The sequence below is a fragment of the Galeopterus variegatus genome, unplaced genomic scaffold (genome assembly GCF_000696425.1).
Source record: "Galeopterus variegatus unplaced genomic scaffold, G_variegatus-3.0.2 Scaffold1414, whole genome shotgun sequence".
NCBI lineage: Eukaryota > Metazoa > Chordata > Mammalia > Dermoptera > Cynocephalidae > Galeopterus > Galeopterus variegatus.
In genome coordinates, this window is record NW_007727525.1 from 261,700 (window position 1) to 278,426 (window position 16,727).

The window sequence follows — 16,727 nt, forward strand, 5'->3', positions numbered from 1 at the left end:
GACGTACAGGTAAGCGCGCCCCTGCCGGCGCGCCGCGTCCCGGTGTGCCCTTCTTACTTCGTTGCGCGCACTTGTGAAGCAGGGGCGCGGAGGGCCCCTCTGCCCCGCCCACGCTCCTACCCGGCCTGCACGTTAGTCTCCCGCGTGCCGCCAAGCCCGACCAGCCTCGGGACGCTCCGCGAGCCCAGGGGCTGCCCAGGGGCTGTAGTAATCGGGCGGGACGAGGCAGGCCGCCCCGGCCGCTACTGCTGGCTCCAAACGTAGCCCGGGGACATAAGTGTCCAGTTTCCTTTGACCTTGGGGACCCGGGATGGTGTGCAGCCCGCAGGGGTGGGAAGGGAGCCAGGGGAATCCGACCCTATCTCGGCCGTTAGCCTCTGAGTTAGGTCTCCAGAAGGGAGGGTTTTTTAGTTGCAGTAGACCTCACAGCATTTACATCAGGTTTTCCCCTTTACGGAGCAGTGAACAGGCTCAGGAACGTGGGGCGGTTCCCAGAGTCACACAGGTCAAGGACAACAGACGTTGTTTTTCTTAGTCTTCCGTTAGTTCACAGATTTTATACTTCTGACGATCTCACCCGAAACCTCCTACGGGCTTCCTGCCCTGATCATTCGCTTACCCACGTCCACCCTGCAGCCAAGGAGATCTTTGAAAATGCACTCAGGTCACTTCTCTACTTAAGATTTTTCTGGTGCTCCCATGCTATCTGGGTCAGGTCCAAACTTTGTTTTTGTTTTGTTTTTGGCGGCTGGCCCTTACTGCGATCTGAACCCGTGACCTCAGTGTTTTCAGGCTGTGCTCTAACCAGCTGAGCTAATTGGCCAGTCCTAGATCCAAACTTTGATGTGCAAGGCCCTCAGAGATCTAACCTCTTGTCTGTCAGTCCAACCCCATCTTTGTATATTCTTTTCTGGGTTCATACTCATGCCCTAGTCCTCCTGATATACTTTCATTCCACAAGTTTTTGTCTTTTGGCCGTTGGCATGTACCAGGATCTGAACCGCGCGACCTTGGTGTTATGAGGCTATGCTCTGACCAACTAAGCTAATCGGCCTCATCCCACAAGTTTTTAATTAAGCACTGAACATGTGCCAGGCACTACTCTGGTCTCTTGGGATTCATCAGAGGAGAAAAATACCGATCAAGATTCCTACTCTTGGGCCGGCCCGTGGCTCACTCGGGAGAGTGCGGTGCTGATAACACCAAGGCCCCGGGTTCGGATCCCACATAGGGATGGCCGGTTCGCTCACTGGCTGAGCGTGGTGCTGACAACACCAAGTCAAGGGTTAAGATCCCCTTACCGGTCATCTTTAAAAAAAAAAAAAGATTCCTACTCTTTGTTTGGTTTGGTTTTGTTGTTGGTTTTTTTTTTTAGCCACTGGCCTCTATGGGGGGGGGACGTGGAACAGGGTAAGGAGGATTGGGTGGATGCTGTGGTTTGAATGACCCCTCTAAATAAAATTTGTGTTGAAGCTTAATGGAATTAAGAGGTGGGGGCCTGTGGGAGTTAATTAGGATTAGGTAAAGTCATCATGTTGGGGCTCCCATGATGAGACTGGTGGCTTTATAAGAAGAGGAAGAGAGACCTGAGCTAGCATGCTAGCTCTGTCTTGCTATGTGACACCTCCTGCTATGTTATACGACCACAAGAAGACCCTCACCAGAAGCTGAGGAGATGTGGGCACCGTGCTCTTGGACTTCCCAGCCTCCAGAACTTAAGAAATACATCTCTTTTGGGGGGGAAGTTTATGAATTGCCCATTCTGTGGTATGAGACAGAGGACAAGATGGAATAAATAAATAGAGGTGGAATGGATAGCCCTCACTGAGGTGATATTTGAGTTAAGACTTGGAGAAGGTGGGGAGTTACCTACCAAGTAGGTATCTGGGGTAAGAGTGTTCTAGGCACAGCTGGAACAAAGATCCCTATCCCAAAATGTGCCTGTTGCGTATGAAGAGTACGAGGAAGGCCAGGATGGCTGGAACTAAGTGAGCAAAAGTGAGAGTGGCAGGAGATGAGGTCAGAAAGGAAATGGAGGCCAGATCACATAGAGCCTGTAGACCATAGTAGGGACTTTGCTTTTGAGGAAAGGAGTGACATGGTATGTTACTTTTTATTGTTGTGTTTTTGTTTTTTTGGTTGTTTTTTGGTGGCTGGTCAGTATGGGGATCTGAAACCCTTTGACCTTCATGTTATAAAACTTGTGCTCTAACCAATTGAGCCAACAGGCCTACTGTCTATATGAATCACCCTCAAACAGAGACTTTGTACCAACCCTGGTGCTAGATGACAGTAGCCTGAATCTGAGGCTGCAGTGAAAGTGGTGAGAAGTCGGACTCTGGACATATATTTTTGTTTGTTTCATTCAAAACAGAGACTTTGTACCAACCCTGGTGCTAGATGACAGTAGCCTGAATCTGAGGCTGCAGTTAAAGTGGTGAGAAGTCGGACTCTGGACATATATTTTTGTTTGTTTCATTCGCTTTAAACAAAAGTGAATTAAACATTTTAATTTTAATCCATTTTAAAACCATGCGGCTCGCTTTTAATTAGTGTAACCTTTAAGCTTTTAAAGATATAATCAAGTACGCAAGGGTAAAAGGGAATATTTCTCAACATTTCTTAAGTAAACTCAAATTTCAGGTTCTTCCCTGGAGTGAAAACAAGCTCTTCACTGTTTTCCCAAGTTGTAAAAATTCTCTCTCCGTCTTTTCTCCCTGTATGCCTCTATTCAATCTTGGCTGCCACAATCAGATGGAAACCCCGAGGACTTTTTTTCTTCCATCTACAGTGGAAACTGGACATGTTTTGAAGATACAGCCAACATGATTTCCTGACATTATGGATATCAGGGAAAGAGAAGTCAAGAATAATTTGACAAGAGACTCAGTGCCCAGGGTTTTTATTGGAGGCTAGTCACACAGGCACCCTCTACATAGAACATAACAAAATTTTAGACTCCTAGAAAGAAGCAGGAATTCATCATACAGCACATTGTTTGCACAGTTTTGACACAGTGAGCCACTCAGTTTTGGGAATGGTGGGAGCCCTCCTGAAGTCTAAGTTCCCAGACATCAGCCAAAGGGCCAACCTGTAAGCAGGCCTTCCGTTCTAAGAATAGCAGTCTCAGGCCTGTTATGTTAACTCTTTTCTGCACAGATAGACAAGTGTGTAATTTGGGAGAAAGTTCTGGAATGGGGATATAAATTGGGGAACATAGGTGGTGTTTAAAACCATGGAAATGTTTGGTGTCTTGATAGGCATTTGTCAAAACTGACTGATACACTTAAGAGCTGAAGTGGATGAAGTGAATGTAGAAGAGAAGAGGACCAAAGACTGGACCTTGGGGCCTCCAACATTAAGATGTCAGGGAGAAGGAAAGGGAACAGCCAAAGAGTCGAGAAGAAGTAGAGGCCAGTGAGGTAGGAGGAAAACCAAGAACAAGGTGTTCTGGAAGCCAGGTGAAGAAGAGAGAAGTGATCAGTTTTTTCAAGTTCTGTTGAGAAGTCGAATAAGATGAGGACTAACAAATGACCTTTAGGGTTTAGAAAATGAAGGAGGAATTGAGAATATAGACAACCTTTTGAGGAGTTTCATTTTGAGGAGCAAGGAAAAGAGGTAATAACTTGGGAGTAGTGGGGACAAGAAAAGGTTTGTCTGTTTATTTTTGAATGAGAGAAATAACAGTATGCTAGCAGGTGAAAAAGTTGCTGCTGTAACTTGCTGTTTCCCCACAGCTCAGTCTCAGCCTGCTTTTGCTATCAGAAATCTCCTGAGACTTCCCTGCTCTGGTCTGTAGCCTCCTCTGGACCTGCTTTTACTTGTCTTCTCTGACAGCCAGTTTACTTGGCCACAACAATCCACTTTAATGGCAGTTTCTTGAGGAAAATGACTGTGTGTTTTATACCTAGGTCTAGCTAGGCACTTGACATATGTGGACAAATGAATGAGTGTGGAGGTGGACATAGTCAAGGGTAAGATGCTTATTTTACTCCTAGAGAGTGAATCTGCAGTTATTCATAGTTTTGTATGTTCTGATCGTATTGGGGATGGGAGTGAAGAATAGGGTACAGTCCTTCCCCTGTCGCTACCCTTAGAGTTTGGGAGATAAGAACAGTCTACATGAACTAATTAGAAAGTAACAAAAGACATATAGCAATGGTTTGACCAGAGTCTGGAAAAGGGCGTGTGGTGCAGGGGTTGGTGGAGGGTGGGGCTTGTGTGGAATCTGGAAGAGGAAGCGGCTATGCCAAAAGGACAGAAACCTTCTCAGTAGTACAGTCCTTCCTCCATCCCACCCCCGCCAAATGAAATATAAGGAATCCATTATTCACCAGTGCTGCTCTGGTTGAAGAGGAGCTGGGGGCCTGCTTAGCCCACCCCTTTGGCACCCCCACTCCAAACTCTGGGCTCCCCTGGCCAGTTTCAAAGTTCTGAGGCAGAACCTGGGTTCTCAGACTCCTCCCCTGTGACATTGGCTGCTCTGGTTGAAGAGGAGCTGGGGGCCTGCTTAGCCCACCCCTTTGGCACCCCCACTCCGAACTCTGGGCTCCCCTGGCCAGTTTCAAAGTTCTGAGGCAGAACCTGGGTTCTCAGACTCCTCCCCTGTGACATTTTGTGTCCACTGCTAACATCTACAAATGGTTGTCATCTCTAGCAAAAATTAGGTTAACGTGTTTTCTCAATTTTATGTTCTTCATAAATTGTATATAAATTTCTAGCATTTGCCAGTATTTGCCTGCTGGAAAGTGAAGCAGATCACAAAGAGGGAGTGAATAGCTAATAAACACAAAGGTGATTCTTGGCTTGACATTTTGCTATGTTGATTGTATTTATATGTGACTGTGATTTTTATTTTATATTTTATGTTTTGTTTTTGGTAGCTGGCTTGTCGTAAGGATTGATCCTTGACTTTGCGGTTATCAGCACCACACTTTAACCAGCTGAGCTAACTGGTCAGCCCTGAGTGTGATTTTTAAGTTATTTTCTGCTAGTAAAAGTTTCGTAGTGTAGGTAAATATAACTCTATCTGTGGGCCGGCCCGGTGGCGCACTGGATAGGTGCGCTGCTTGGGAAGCGCGGCGGTGCTCCCGCCCGAGGGTTCGGATCCCACATACAGACCGGTTCCCGCTCACTGGCTGAGCGAGGCGCAAGAGCAACACCGAGGGTTGAGGTCCCGTTGCCGGTCCCCGGTCCGGTACGGGGGCAACACTGAGGGTTGCGATCCGTTGCCGGACACGGAATAAAGACAAAAAAAATAAAAATAAAAAAATAACTCTATCTGTGATGTGTGCAGATAGCAAGATAATATCCAGACATTCCTCCCAAAAAAATCACAAAAAACAACAGTGTGGTATAAAGCTAGGTCTTTTGGATGGGGAATGTGGGCACCCATGGACTGACAGGACTTCCTACCCCTAGCTGTGGGTACTTCCCTCCTCTAGGGGCTTTCCTCTTAGGATTTCTTCTAATTGAGGTGGCTAGGTCTTTTGGATGGGGAATGTGGGCACCCATGGACTGACAGGACTTCCTACCCCTAGCCGTGGGTACTTCCCTCCTCTAGGGGCTTTCCTCTTAGGATTTCTTCTAATTGAGGTAACAGTTGCTCCCACTCCTGTACACCTGAAACTATCCATTCTGCCTGGTATTGTAGTAGGTGAAAGTTAGATTTTGTTCAAGAGAAAATGAGAAAATAAATGCCATGGTGTGGCAGAAAGAGCCCTGGATTTAGAGTCAGAAGACTAGTGGGCAGTTCAGCATAGTAGTAACAAGCCTAGATTCAGCACCAGAGTGTCTGAGTTTGAATCCACTTCGTATCTGTGTGACCCTGTAACAGATGGGCTGTCGGAAGGAACAAATGATTAACTATGTGTAGAGCAGTGCCTGACCCAAGGTAAAACAATGAGCATTCTTAATGTTTCTCAAGACTTGGCATTGGAATCCCGGCTCTGTCATTTACTGGCTGGTACAGGGATTTGAACCCTTGACCTTCATGTTGTCAGCACCCTGCTCTACCAACTGACCTAGCTGGCCAGCCCTGCTCTGAGTCTCATTTGTACTTATCTACAAAATGACCTGCACAAAGTCATCCCTGATAAGCTGCCCTTTTCATCTCCACAGACACATATGGCTCTGGGAGAGGAGTATTGTTAATTTAGGGTGGAACATACAGCCACGTCTTGGGCTTCAGGGCCTACATATAACCTTTGGCGTCATAGCTGATAGCAAAAAATAATTTGCTGAAGTCCCCTAGACCAGTGTTTTCAATTTTTTTTTTTTTTTTTTAAAGATGACCAGTAAGGGGATCTTAACCCTTGACTTGGTGTTGTCAGCACCATGCTCACCCAGTGAGCTAACCGGCCATCCCTATATGAGATCCGAACCTGTGGCCTTGGTGTTATCAGCACCACACTCTCAAGTGAGCCACGGGCCGGCCCTCAAATTTTTTATTAATCCAGAGTAAACACATTTTACATGATGACCCAGTGTGTGTGTTTGTAATTGTAACAAGTTTCATGAAGCAGTATTTACTCTTGCTATATGTGATACACTGTAATACTTTCTATACTCTCCAATTCTAATTCTTAAAAAGTAAAAATTTCAATAATGGTTCTAGAATTTGGGATCAACACAGACTTCCTGAGGCTGATTATAGAGAGCTTTTGGCCACTTAGAGCTAATCTTCCTGTATATTTTTGGTAGTTAGGAAGGTATGAGAGGCTCTGCTTGTGAGTGAATTATATTTCTTAAAATTTTACAGTGTGAAGGATCTGTGCCAGAATATTTTTTGGTTTTTTGTGGGTTTGGCCAGTATAGGGTTCTGAACCCTTTATGCTAAAATGTTAACAGTGGTTATCATAGAGTAGATTATGGGTGGTTGGAATTTTCTTTATATTTATTCAAATATTCTAGAGTGAAAATAATTATATATTATCAGAATATTTTAATGTTCCTGATATTCAAATATACTGCTGGTTCACAGCACTGGACCACAGACCTGTGCCAATCTGTGATAAAGTTTCCCAGTCCACAGTGGGGAAAAAAAGAAAATGGCAATATTTGGTTTCTTATAATGCTAAATTTATTCAATTTAAAGAAGTTCAATTTTGAGATCCCTGATAAGCTGCCCTTTTCATCTCCACAGACACATATGGCTCTGGGAGAGGAGTATTGTTAATTTAGGGTGGAACATACAGCCACGTCTTGGGCTTCAGGGCCTACATATAACCTTTGGCATCATAGCTGATAGCAAAAAATAATTTGCTGAAGTCCCCTAGACCAGTGTTTTCAATTTTTTTTTTTTTTTTTTAAAGATGACCAGTAAGGGGATCTTAACCCTTGACTTGGTGTTGTCAGCACCATGCTCACCCAGTGAGCTAACCGGCCATCCCTATATGAGATCCGAACCTGTGGCCTTGGTGTTATCAGCACCACACTCTCAAGTGAGCCACGGGCCGGCCCTCAAATTTTTTATTAATCCAGAGTAAACACATTTTACATGATGACCCAGTGTGTGTGTTTGTAATTGTAACAAGTTTCATGAAGCAGTATTTACTCTTGCTATATGTGATACACTGTAATACTTTCTATACTCTCCAATTCTAATTCTTAAAAAGTAAAAATTTCAATAATGGTTCTAGAATTTGGGATCAACACAGACTTCCTGAGGCTGATTATAGAGAGCTTTTGGCCACTTAGAGCTAATCTTCCTGTATATTTTTGGTAGTTAGGAAGGTATGAGAGGCTCTGCTTGTGAGTGAATTATATTTCTTAAAATTTTACAGTGTGAAGGATCTGTGCCAGAATATTTTTTGGTTTTTTGTGGGTTTGGCCAGTATAGGGTTCTGAACCCTTTATGCTAAAATGTTAACAGTGGTTATCATAGAGTAGATTATGGGTGGTTGGAATTTTCTTTATATTTATTCAAATATTCTAGAGTGAAAATAATTATATATTATCAGAATATTTTAATGTTCCTGATATTCAAATATACTGCTGGTTCACAGCACTGGACCACAGACCTGTGCCAATCTGTGATAAAGTTTCCCAGTCCACAGTGGGGAAAAAAAGAAAATGGCAATATTTGGTTTCTTATAATGCTAAATTTATTCAATTTAAAGAAGTTCAATTTTGAGATTATGTTCTTCCTACTCTTTTGGCATTGGTATCTCCTTTCTCTTAAGAAATTATGGTAGTAATCATGGCAAGGAAGAAAAAATATCCTTTCTTAGCAAAATAAAATGTAGTCCACCATGAGGTGGACTCTGGCATGTCAGCACCTCAGTGCCTCAGGAAATGATTACCTAGTTTGTGGTCTCTAGGCCCCTTCCTTCTCTGCTAGCTAATGCCTCTGTTAAACAGTGGGAAGAAGATGTAAATGGAGGTAAAATGCAGATCTGTCCAGTTTGCTCATTCCTAGTTCTAATTTGCTGGAGCTGGAGGTTGAAATAAAATTTAAAGGGCTAATCTGGGTTTTATGAAGTCATGATCTGGTGTCCTTTCTTGGCAAAGTCAGTATTGTAAGGTTGTAACATATGTCGGTAAGCAGTCTTTCTCTCCAGATTTTCTTTCCTTTTTAAACAAGTAATTGAAAACTATTGTTAAAATTTTTTCAGTGGCAATCAGTTCCCAAAGCTATTGGGAACTGAGAAAGAAGGATAGAACCAGTGATTTCACACATACTGTTATTTTCTTGTCGGGCCCTCAGGACAACTCTGTGAGCTCAGCGCATTCATTGAAGCTAGAAGGCTCACCATTGGTGTGTGACCCGCGGCAGGTAAAGACTGATGCAGCCTTTTGTAGAGCATAAGATAGCACTAGATGTAAAGTGTTCATGATGTGTATAGTTTATGCTAGGCTCACCATTGGTGTGTGACCCGCGGCAGGTAAAGACTGATGCAGCCTTTTGTAGAGCATACGATAGCACTAGATGTAAAGTGTTCATGATGTGTATAGTTTATTCTGTAAGAATGCCATGACATCACACTTGTGAAATACATCTGAATTATCGTCTGTTTCAGGTTACATACGCCATGGCTATGACTAGTGTCAGATTGCTCACCACTGTTTTAAGAAAGCCAGATTCCTGGATTGGACTCTGGGGTGTGCTTCGAGGGACACCTTCACACAAACTCTGTGCTTCCTGGAATCGATACTTTTGTTTTTCCAGTACCAAGTTAAATGCATCACACTATAAAACTCTTTTTCATAATATTTTCATGCTGAGACTTCCTAGGCTTTTAATATCTCCAAAATATATTTTTCCATTTTCCATTAGACTCAAAAGTAATATAAGCTCTAAAAATTACACTAAAAAGATTCTGCAAAAAGTAGAAGACGAAGAGGATTCTGATGAAGAGGATGATCATAACGAGATAAGTGAGCAAGAAGAGGAGCCTGAGGATGACCCCAATGTGGTCAAAGACTATAAAGATCTGGAAAAAGTAGTGCAGTCTTTTCGGTACGATGTTATCCTGAAGACAGGCCTAGATATTGGGAGAAAGTGAGTATGATGTGCATTTTATTATAAACTCACTTGTAATCTTATTATTTTAATGCAGCATAATACCAGTCACTCAGTCCATATCATGGTGAAAAATAACCCCAGATATGAAAGGATCTCAGGTAACATGTTTCAATTATTGAAAACTGATTCCCAAAGAAGTTAAGTGACTGCCTTCAAATTCCATTGTGACATATTTACTTCATGATAAGACACAACTGACTGTAAGATGAATCATTGATTTAGTAACAGCTTCTTGAGGAGAAAAGGAATTACCATATTAGATGTATATAGCAAACATAAAATGTACCTGGATTTCATAAAGGCTACATTGTAAGAAGGTGCTTCTTAGAATCAACAGAAGGAGACTATAAGGTGGTGGTTAAGAATGGAGGCTCTGGAGTCAGACTACTGGGGTTTCAGTCCTGGTTCTTTGTGTGACCTTGGGCAAGTAACTATGTCTCAGTTCCCTCATCTATAAAATGGGGATAATAGAACCTACTTTAGAGGATGGTGGCTAGGATTAAATTAGTATCTATCTAAAGCACTTGTAACAGTGCCTAGCACATAGATACTCAATATGTGCTAGTTGTAAGAATAATGACCCTCATTGTTCATTTACTCCTTTAGCAATCAATGATTGTGTGCATATTGCATACAAGGTAAGAATTGTGTTATGAATAAATTCAGAAAGATTTCCTTGTGTAATTTGTACCTTTATAACCTAATTTAATGGCATAGTTTAATTTTTAATCCATGAAGCTTAAGAGACTAATAAAGATGACTCTGAGCCCACGTGCTCCTGTCGAAAGATTTCCTTGTGTAATTTGTACCTTTATAACCTAATTTAATGGCATAGTTTAATTTTTTAATCCATGAAGCTTAAGAGACTAATAAAGATGATTCTGAGCCCACGTGCTCCTGTTTTGGAATCCTGATCAGGATTTGTTGAATGTTCTCCAAAATCTGGCAGACTCATAAGGGGGCTTCTCCTCTCCCAGAACAGAACAGTAGCTGGTGCTATTGCTAAGCCAAATCCCAAATGTCAATCACCTGGAGTCAGATTATCAAAAGGAAAAAACACTGATACATGTCTGCATGCTCCCCTGGTCTGGTTGCCCCAATGATTTAAATTCAGAAAGATCAGCAGCTGTTGGATTAGGATTTCCCCATCCTCATTGCATACTGGTAGAGGGTTTCTTAATGGCCTCACCCTATGTATTGTGACTTGTTTTTCTCTCCGAGTACAGAACAGGTATCTGAGGGGAAGGAAGTGTACTCACTTTGGCTGTTGTGAATTGCCATAGCTACAGCCTGGCCTTGCGGTAGCTTCATTGGGAGACAGGTGGAGCCCTCCAGGCCCCTGTCCTGAATGGAGTGTGATATGCCTGCTAATATCTCTCTTAAAGCCCCATCTAATAAATTGCCCAACAGCACTAGCAAATCTTTGCATCAGTTCAGCATCTATTTAGAAATGCCCTTTGGTCTCCCTGTTTTAGACATATAGAGGAGCAGCTGACTTTCACTTTGCCAGCACCCAAAATGGAGATTTTTGTGGGGAGTCACTATTCGAATAAACATTAATGGCAGGTGGTTTTTTTTCAAACTTGTATAATTGTTTTGAATATATTTCTGTATTTTAAAGCATTTTGCCTTCTTTTTAAATAGCAAAGTGGAAGATGCATTCTACAAAGGTGAACTCAGGCTGAATGGGGAAAAATTATGGAAGAAAAGCAGAACGGTGAGATATTAAACCTGTAATGACAGCCAGGTATTTTTGTATGGTGCTCTGCCAGTACTCAATTAATGCTGCTCCAGATTTTCCCTCAGGCTCCTTACATTCTCTGAGGTCATCTGTGGTCCCTGGTCAAGCTGATGGAACCACCAGCAGGCTTCAGTCACACAAGCCACTTTCTCTTCTGTAGCCTTAATCACCTTGTGATGAAGCTTCCCCTTTTTATTTAAAATTTTAAGATAAGCTACTATTGGGACAGGCAAAAAATCATTAATTAAACTTCTAGGGTATTAACATATGCCCCCATCAAATCATAATAATTACATTACAAAGAAACATTTGATCCACATAGAGGTGTTCTTTTGCCCAGTGTTATCTAAGTGGATATGTAATTCTATTCAGTTCAGCAGTGCCCACTGAGCACCTGATGGATGTACTACTCTATGTGCAAGGCCACTGTTAAAAAGGATGTTCTGTATTTTCTGAAAGGTCCATATCTATACTATTGTTAAGTGAAAGAAGTCAGTGACAAGAAATTGTATTTCCAGTATCCACTTTTGTAACAATGAATCATATATATAAAAATTCTGTTAATATGTATTTTTGTAAAAATAAATTACTATACTAGGAGTCTTCAAAAAGTTGGTAGGATTTGTAGTATTGGTTTTTTTCTTTTTTTGCAGCTGGCTGGTACAGGGGTTGAACCCCGGACCTTGGTGTTATCAGCACCATGCTCTAACTAACTGAGCTAACCAGCCAGCCCTTGTATTATCTTTTAATTCAATTTTTCCATGAACATTTTGAAGTACCCTTGTATACATCTGAAATTAAAACAGTACTATTAACCAGTATTTATCCTTGAGTGAGGCATTATGGGTTATATTCTCTTCGTGCTTTTTATTTTCTGAAATTTTTACTATGAGTATGTATCACTTTCACAATCTGAAAAAACAATACTAATAGTAAAAGTTAACAAAACAACAAAAAAGTTGTAAGACAGAGACCCTTAAAAAGTTTGGAAGACACAAGATATAAAAGGTATTACAAGACATGATTCAGCTCTTACTCCGTGTCCAGGGGACAAATGTTCTAGAGTAGTTAGACACACTTTTGGAGGTTGTTTTTATTTCATCTTCTTTCATATTTCAACACCCCCCCAAAAAGGTATTACAAGACATGATTCAGCTCTTACTCCGTGTCCAGGGGACAAATGTTCTAGAGAAGTTAGACACACTTTTGGAGGTTGTTTTTATTTCATCTTCTTTCATATTTCAACACCCCCCCACCCCCCCCCACTGGGGTTGGAGGATCTGAGCTACATCCTGTTGCCTAGGACGTGGGATGGTGAGGCTGTCAGCTGTGCGTCTGGGTGAGCACAGAGGTTTCTTTCAGGACTTGTTGTCTGGCATCATGCTGGTTCTTACAGCTACATGGACAGAAAGAGGGGAAACTCCCCATGCTTGTCTCAGCCTCCAAGTTGTATGGGCCCAAAGTCCCTCTGACAGCACTGAGCCTGCAGGTTCAGACTGTGGCATGCCAGCCGTTGCTCAGCAGGCAGCAGGCTGTTAGGTGCTCATAGCCCAGCCCCTTCTCTTTGGCTGCAGTAGACAAGACCCGTTCTTGGAGTAAAGAATGATTACTCCCTGAACACCCCTCCTCTGTGCTGGGGACTCTTTTACAAAATCTACAGCCTACTTTTCTCTACCTGCTTTGAGATATTAACTAAATCCTAATTGCTGCTGCTTCATTCTGCCTAGGGTATTCTGTTGTCTCGGCTGACTTCCAGATTTCTCCTGAGGGTCAGCAAAGGAAGGGGCCAGTATTAACACTCAGCTGCCTTGTTACTAGGAGACCTGGTAGCCATAGAAACTGCAGCTAAGGGGAGATTTGAAATGTTGATATCTGGAACAGCCCCTAATCCCAGCCAGCTTTGCTTTGTGTCTGCTAAAGGACAGGGCCTTGGAGAGGAATAAAGAACTCCTCCACTTCCTTGGCACTCCAAAGGCCCACTCTGTAGAGCTTGTGCCTGGCTGCTGGCCCTGAAGGGTTGGGCGCTTGTCTGATGTTGCAGCTCTAACCATGGCTGCTGCAGCTGAGCAAAGCTTTTCTGCAAGCTGCAAACCAGATGGGCCCCAGAGTAATAAGTGCTGGGTAACTGTTGACTTAAAACAGTGGGTATGTGGAGTCCAAGTATGGGGATTGAAGCTTTCCTAAACTAATTTCTTCCCGGGATCAGCTGAGTAAAGGAGAAACAGTCCTTCCCTGTTCTCTGTCCTAAAAAGAAGCTCCCAGAGGGATTCAATCTTCAGCTACACACTAGCCTGCTCTGCTTCTGAGGGGCAGACGTCATGCACAGTATATCTATGAAAGGATGTCTTTTCTTTTCTTTTTGCAGCTGGCTGGTACAAGGATCAAACTCTGGACCTTGGTGTCATCAGCACCATGCTCTAACCAACTGAGCTAATTGGCCAGCCCACAGATGCCTTTTCTTTGTATACTTTTTGTATCTTCTAAATTTTGTATCACATGCATATATTATTTATTGAAAATGAATTTTAATGAAATAAAGTAATGTCAAAAAAGGTATACTTCCTAAATCTTGTATTGAGTGTTCTAACAGGCTGAGGTGGTCATTTTTTCATTTGAACCTAGAAGAACTACAGGAGGGCAGGACCCCCCAGATAATGCCTGGTCAGCTCATCCTTCAAACTGAAAGGGAGAAGCAGTCTTGATGCCTAGCTGTGGTGTGAGCCTTTCTGCTTCTCAACCCAGACGGGAGGAAGTTATGGTTTAAAATATACCCCTGCGTGAATTTTGTATCTAGCTGTTCTAGGCTTCCCAGATTGACCAGTGTAGTGTTGTGGCACCCATGTTGTAGACAATTTTGGGCCTGCAGGGACTTGAGTGGGTTGAGGAACAGATACCAGTTTGCCCTAGAGAGGTACAAATGTTTCAAGAGTCTGATGTTATGTCTACCTCAGAGAACATTAATTAGAAAATAAAGGAAAAGTCAGCACTTGACACCATGCCTCTTAAACAGAAGCCCTCCAGCAGGTTTTTAAATGGTCATGTGGAGTTGGTGGCCCACACATAGGGTTCCCCCTGCCTGCCGCCACCCCACCCATGGAAGCAGTGGTCAGGGGTCTCAGATGGCCCCCAGTCATCCTTGGGGGTGTTTTAGCAGAAGCAGCAGCATATGGCACCTGGGTCTGTTTAGCCCCTTCTTGAGTCTCTGGGCAGAGCCTCCAAGATCCTGAGCTGCCCAGACCAGATATCTGTCTTGGGCTGTCCACACCCTCAGCACAGACCTGAGTCCCCAGGGAATGCTGTGCACCAGCTCAACCCAAAGCTCCCTTCTGGGCAAAAAATGGGTTTGCCCTTAGCCCTTTTATAATCCTTGGAATCAGCATCCAACTCTCTCTTCTTTTCTTGAGGCTTGTCTCTGTTCTTGATTATGTGGCATCACTGGGGCCAGCCAGCACTAGAAAAGCAATTTCTTTATTTCTATCTTTATACAGCTGACCATTGTTCCACAGTGACTAATTTGCAACAAACTGCCCCGTCCCCATTTATGTAGCTCATCTCGGTTGAAGTCAGTGAAAAGCGTTGGAAATTTTCTGGAAATTTTCTTCTCAGTGCATGGAGTAACTACAGTATATATACTCTCTAAGACTGTGCTCCACTTTCTTTGTTTTTTTGCCAGTGTTACCAAAATAAATGTGTCCATTCAAATATTCTTAGATCACCCAACAGATGTGAATATTTTTGCAACCCCACAGAGGGCCGTCCACAGGCAGCCAGTTGTCTTGGTCTGAAGGAAGCACCCTAGCCAGGATTGAGCCCTGTGTCCAAGGCATCCTCCCAGTGAGGCCCTTTCACACCAAGGCAGTAGAGATAAGTGACAGTTACAGAATAGCCAGGGCCTTTTCTCACCTGCCCCTACTTTGGGTGATGATCACCTGATGAAAACTCAAACAAGGATGTTTGCATTGGCCTGGGTTTCCCAAAATGTAATAAAGGCTCCATTTTCTTTTAATTTTCAGGTGAAAGTGGGAGATATATTGGATCTTCTCATCGGAGAGGATAAAGAAGCAGAAACAGAAACAGTGATGCGGATTCTCCTGAAAAAAGTGTTTGAAGAGAAGACTGAAAGCGAAAAATACAGAGTGGTGTTACGTCGGTGGAAGAAGTTAAAGTTGCCTAAGAAGAGTATGTCTAAATAAATGGATTTCTTTTTAATGATAAAGCTGCTTTCTAGTGGTGAGGGAAGGGGCCAACTTAAAAGGAACTTTTTGTTAAAATAAAGTTATCTTACCATTTGTGGAATCTGCTGAGCTATTTTGTGGAAATTGGGATCCATATCTGAAGACACCTCTCACAGCCTGGATTTGGTCTGCGCTCCTTTTGACCTTGTCAGTGTGAAAGTCCTTTTACCCAGAGTAGGATGTGTGCTGAATAAGCCCAGAGAGAGTCATAATGACTTGCCTGCTGTTTCCCACAGTAACTACCTCACAAGTCACTGTAAAATAAACTAGCCTTGTTTCTTAGTGTTTTTATTTAAAATTATTCCCTGTCCCTGGGCCAGCTTCCCCAGGTTGCGCTCCTTAAGGTAAAACGAAGCGAAGTCAAGGTCACCCTTCAGATTGGAGGGGGAGAAGCATTGGGAGAGCCCTTTCTCCACCTTCCCTTCTGAATTACCAACATGTTGGCCTTAGTTCCCTTCAGTTTGTCTTTATAAGTCTGGATGAGTAAAGTTGTTCCAACTGATTCCAAACGGGCTGGTTAGAGCCCATTTGAAATTGTTTAGGGCAGAGGTTAATAAACTAGGGCCAACAGAGAGCAGAGGCTTGGTTTTATATGGCACTCAGGCTAAGAATGGTTTTTACGTTTTTAGAGAGTTGTTCCAAAAAAGAATATACAACAGAGACCTTATGTGGCCCACAAAGCCTAAGATATTTACTATCTGACCCGTTACAGAAAAACTTAATGACCCCTGGGTTAGGATAATAAGCTGAGGGTTTAATTTTCAGGTGAAAGTAGGAAATATACAGATTTTACCAATGAAGAAAATAAACAGACTAAATATTCTAATACTCAAGAAAGTTTTATGAAAGGGACAAAGCCTAAAAAAATATAGTAGTATGGAGGGAGAGGGAACACACATGATACACATCATCAAAGAAAAGTTCATCTGCATAAATAAGTTGTTCTGTAGATACCCAGGAGCTTTTCCTAGCATGTGGACGGGTCAGCTCCACAAGGGAGAATCATTAGATTGTGTCATGTCAAAAAGACTGGCTCGGGCCGGCCCGGTGGCGCACTGCTACAGTGCGCCGCTTGGGAGCACGGCAGCGCTCCCGCCGAGGGTTCGGATCCCACATACAGACAGGTTCCCGCTCACTGGCTGAGCGAGGTGCGGGTGCAACACCGAGGGTTGCGATCACATTGCCGGTCCCGGTCCGGTACGGGCGCGACACTGAGGGTTGCGAT

At 43.1% G+C, this 16,727-nt stretch overlaps 1 protein-coding gene across 2 annotated transcripts; it reads left to right on the forward strand.

The window, feature by feature from the left end:
• The first annotated feature begins 3,259 nt into the window (after positions 1 to 3,259).
• LOC103593770 (chromosome unknown open reading frame, human C6orf203) lies at positions 3,260 to 15,563 on the forward strand. 2 transcript variants are annotated; one of them, XM_008576830.1, is made up of 4 exons: positions 3,260 to 3,618; positions 9,021 to 9,502; positions 11,171 to 11,243; positions 15,281 to 15,563. In XM_008576830.1, the coding sequence occupies exons 2-4, from the start codon at positions 9,033 to 9,035 to the stop codon at positions 15,458 to 15,460; spliced, it is 723 nt and encodes a 240-aa protein (XP_008575052.1). In that variant the 5' UTR covers positions 3,260 to 3,618; positions 9,021 to 9,032; the 3' UTR covers positions 15,461 to 15,563. The 2 variants fall into 2 exon arrangements, with proteins under 2 accessions (XP_008575052.1, XP_008575051.1); XM_008576829.1 differs by lacking the exon at positions 3,260 to 3,618 and adding an exon at positions 8,695 to 8,776.
• Positions 15,564 to 16,727: the final 1,164 nt, after the last annotated feature.

What these genes read in the sequence shown, in the direction of transcription:
- LOC103593770 (XM_008576830.1), top strand. Translation starts at nt 9,033, where the DNA reads ATGGCTATGACTAGTGTCAGATTGCTCACCACTGTTTTAAGAAAGCCA. An exon ending in GGCCTAGATATTGGGAGAAA is followed by an intron (nt 9,503 to 11,170) that starts GTGAGTATGATG and finishes CTTTTTAAATAG; the next exon opens with CAAAGTGGAAGATGCATTCT. An exon ending in TATGGAAGAAAAGCAGAACG is followed by an intron (nt 11,244 to 15,280) that starts GTGAGATATTAA and finishes TTTAATTTTCAG; the next exon opens with GTGAAAGTGGGAGATATATT.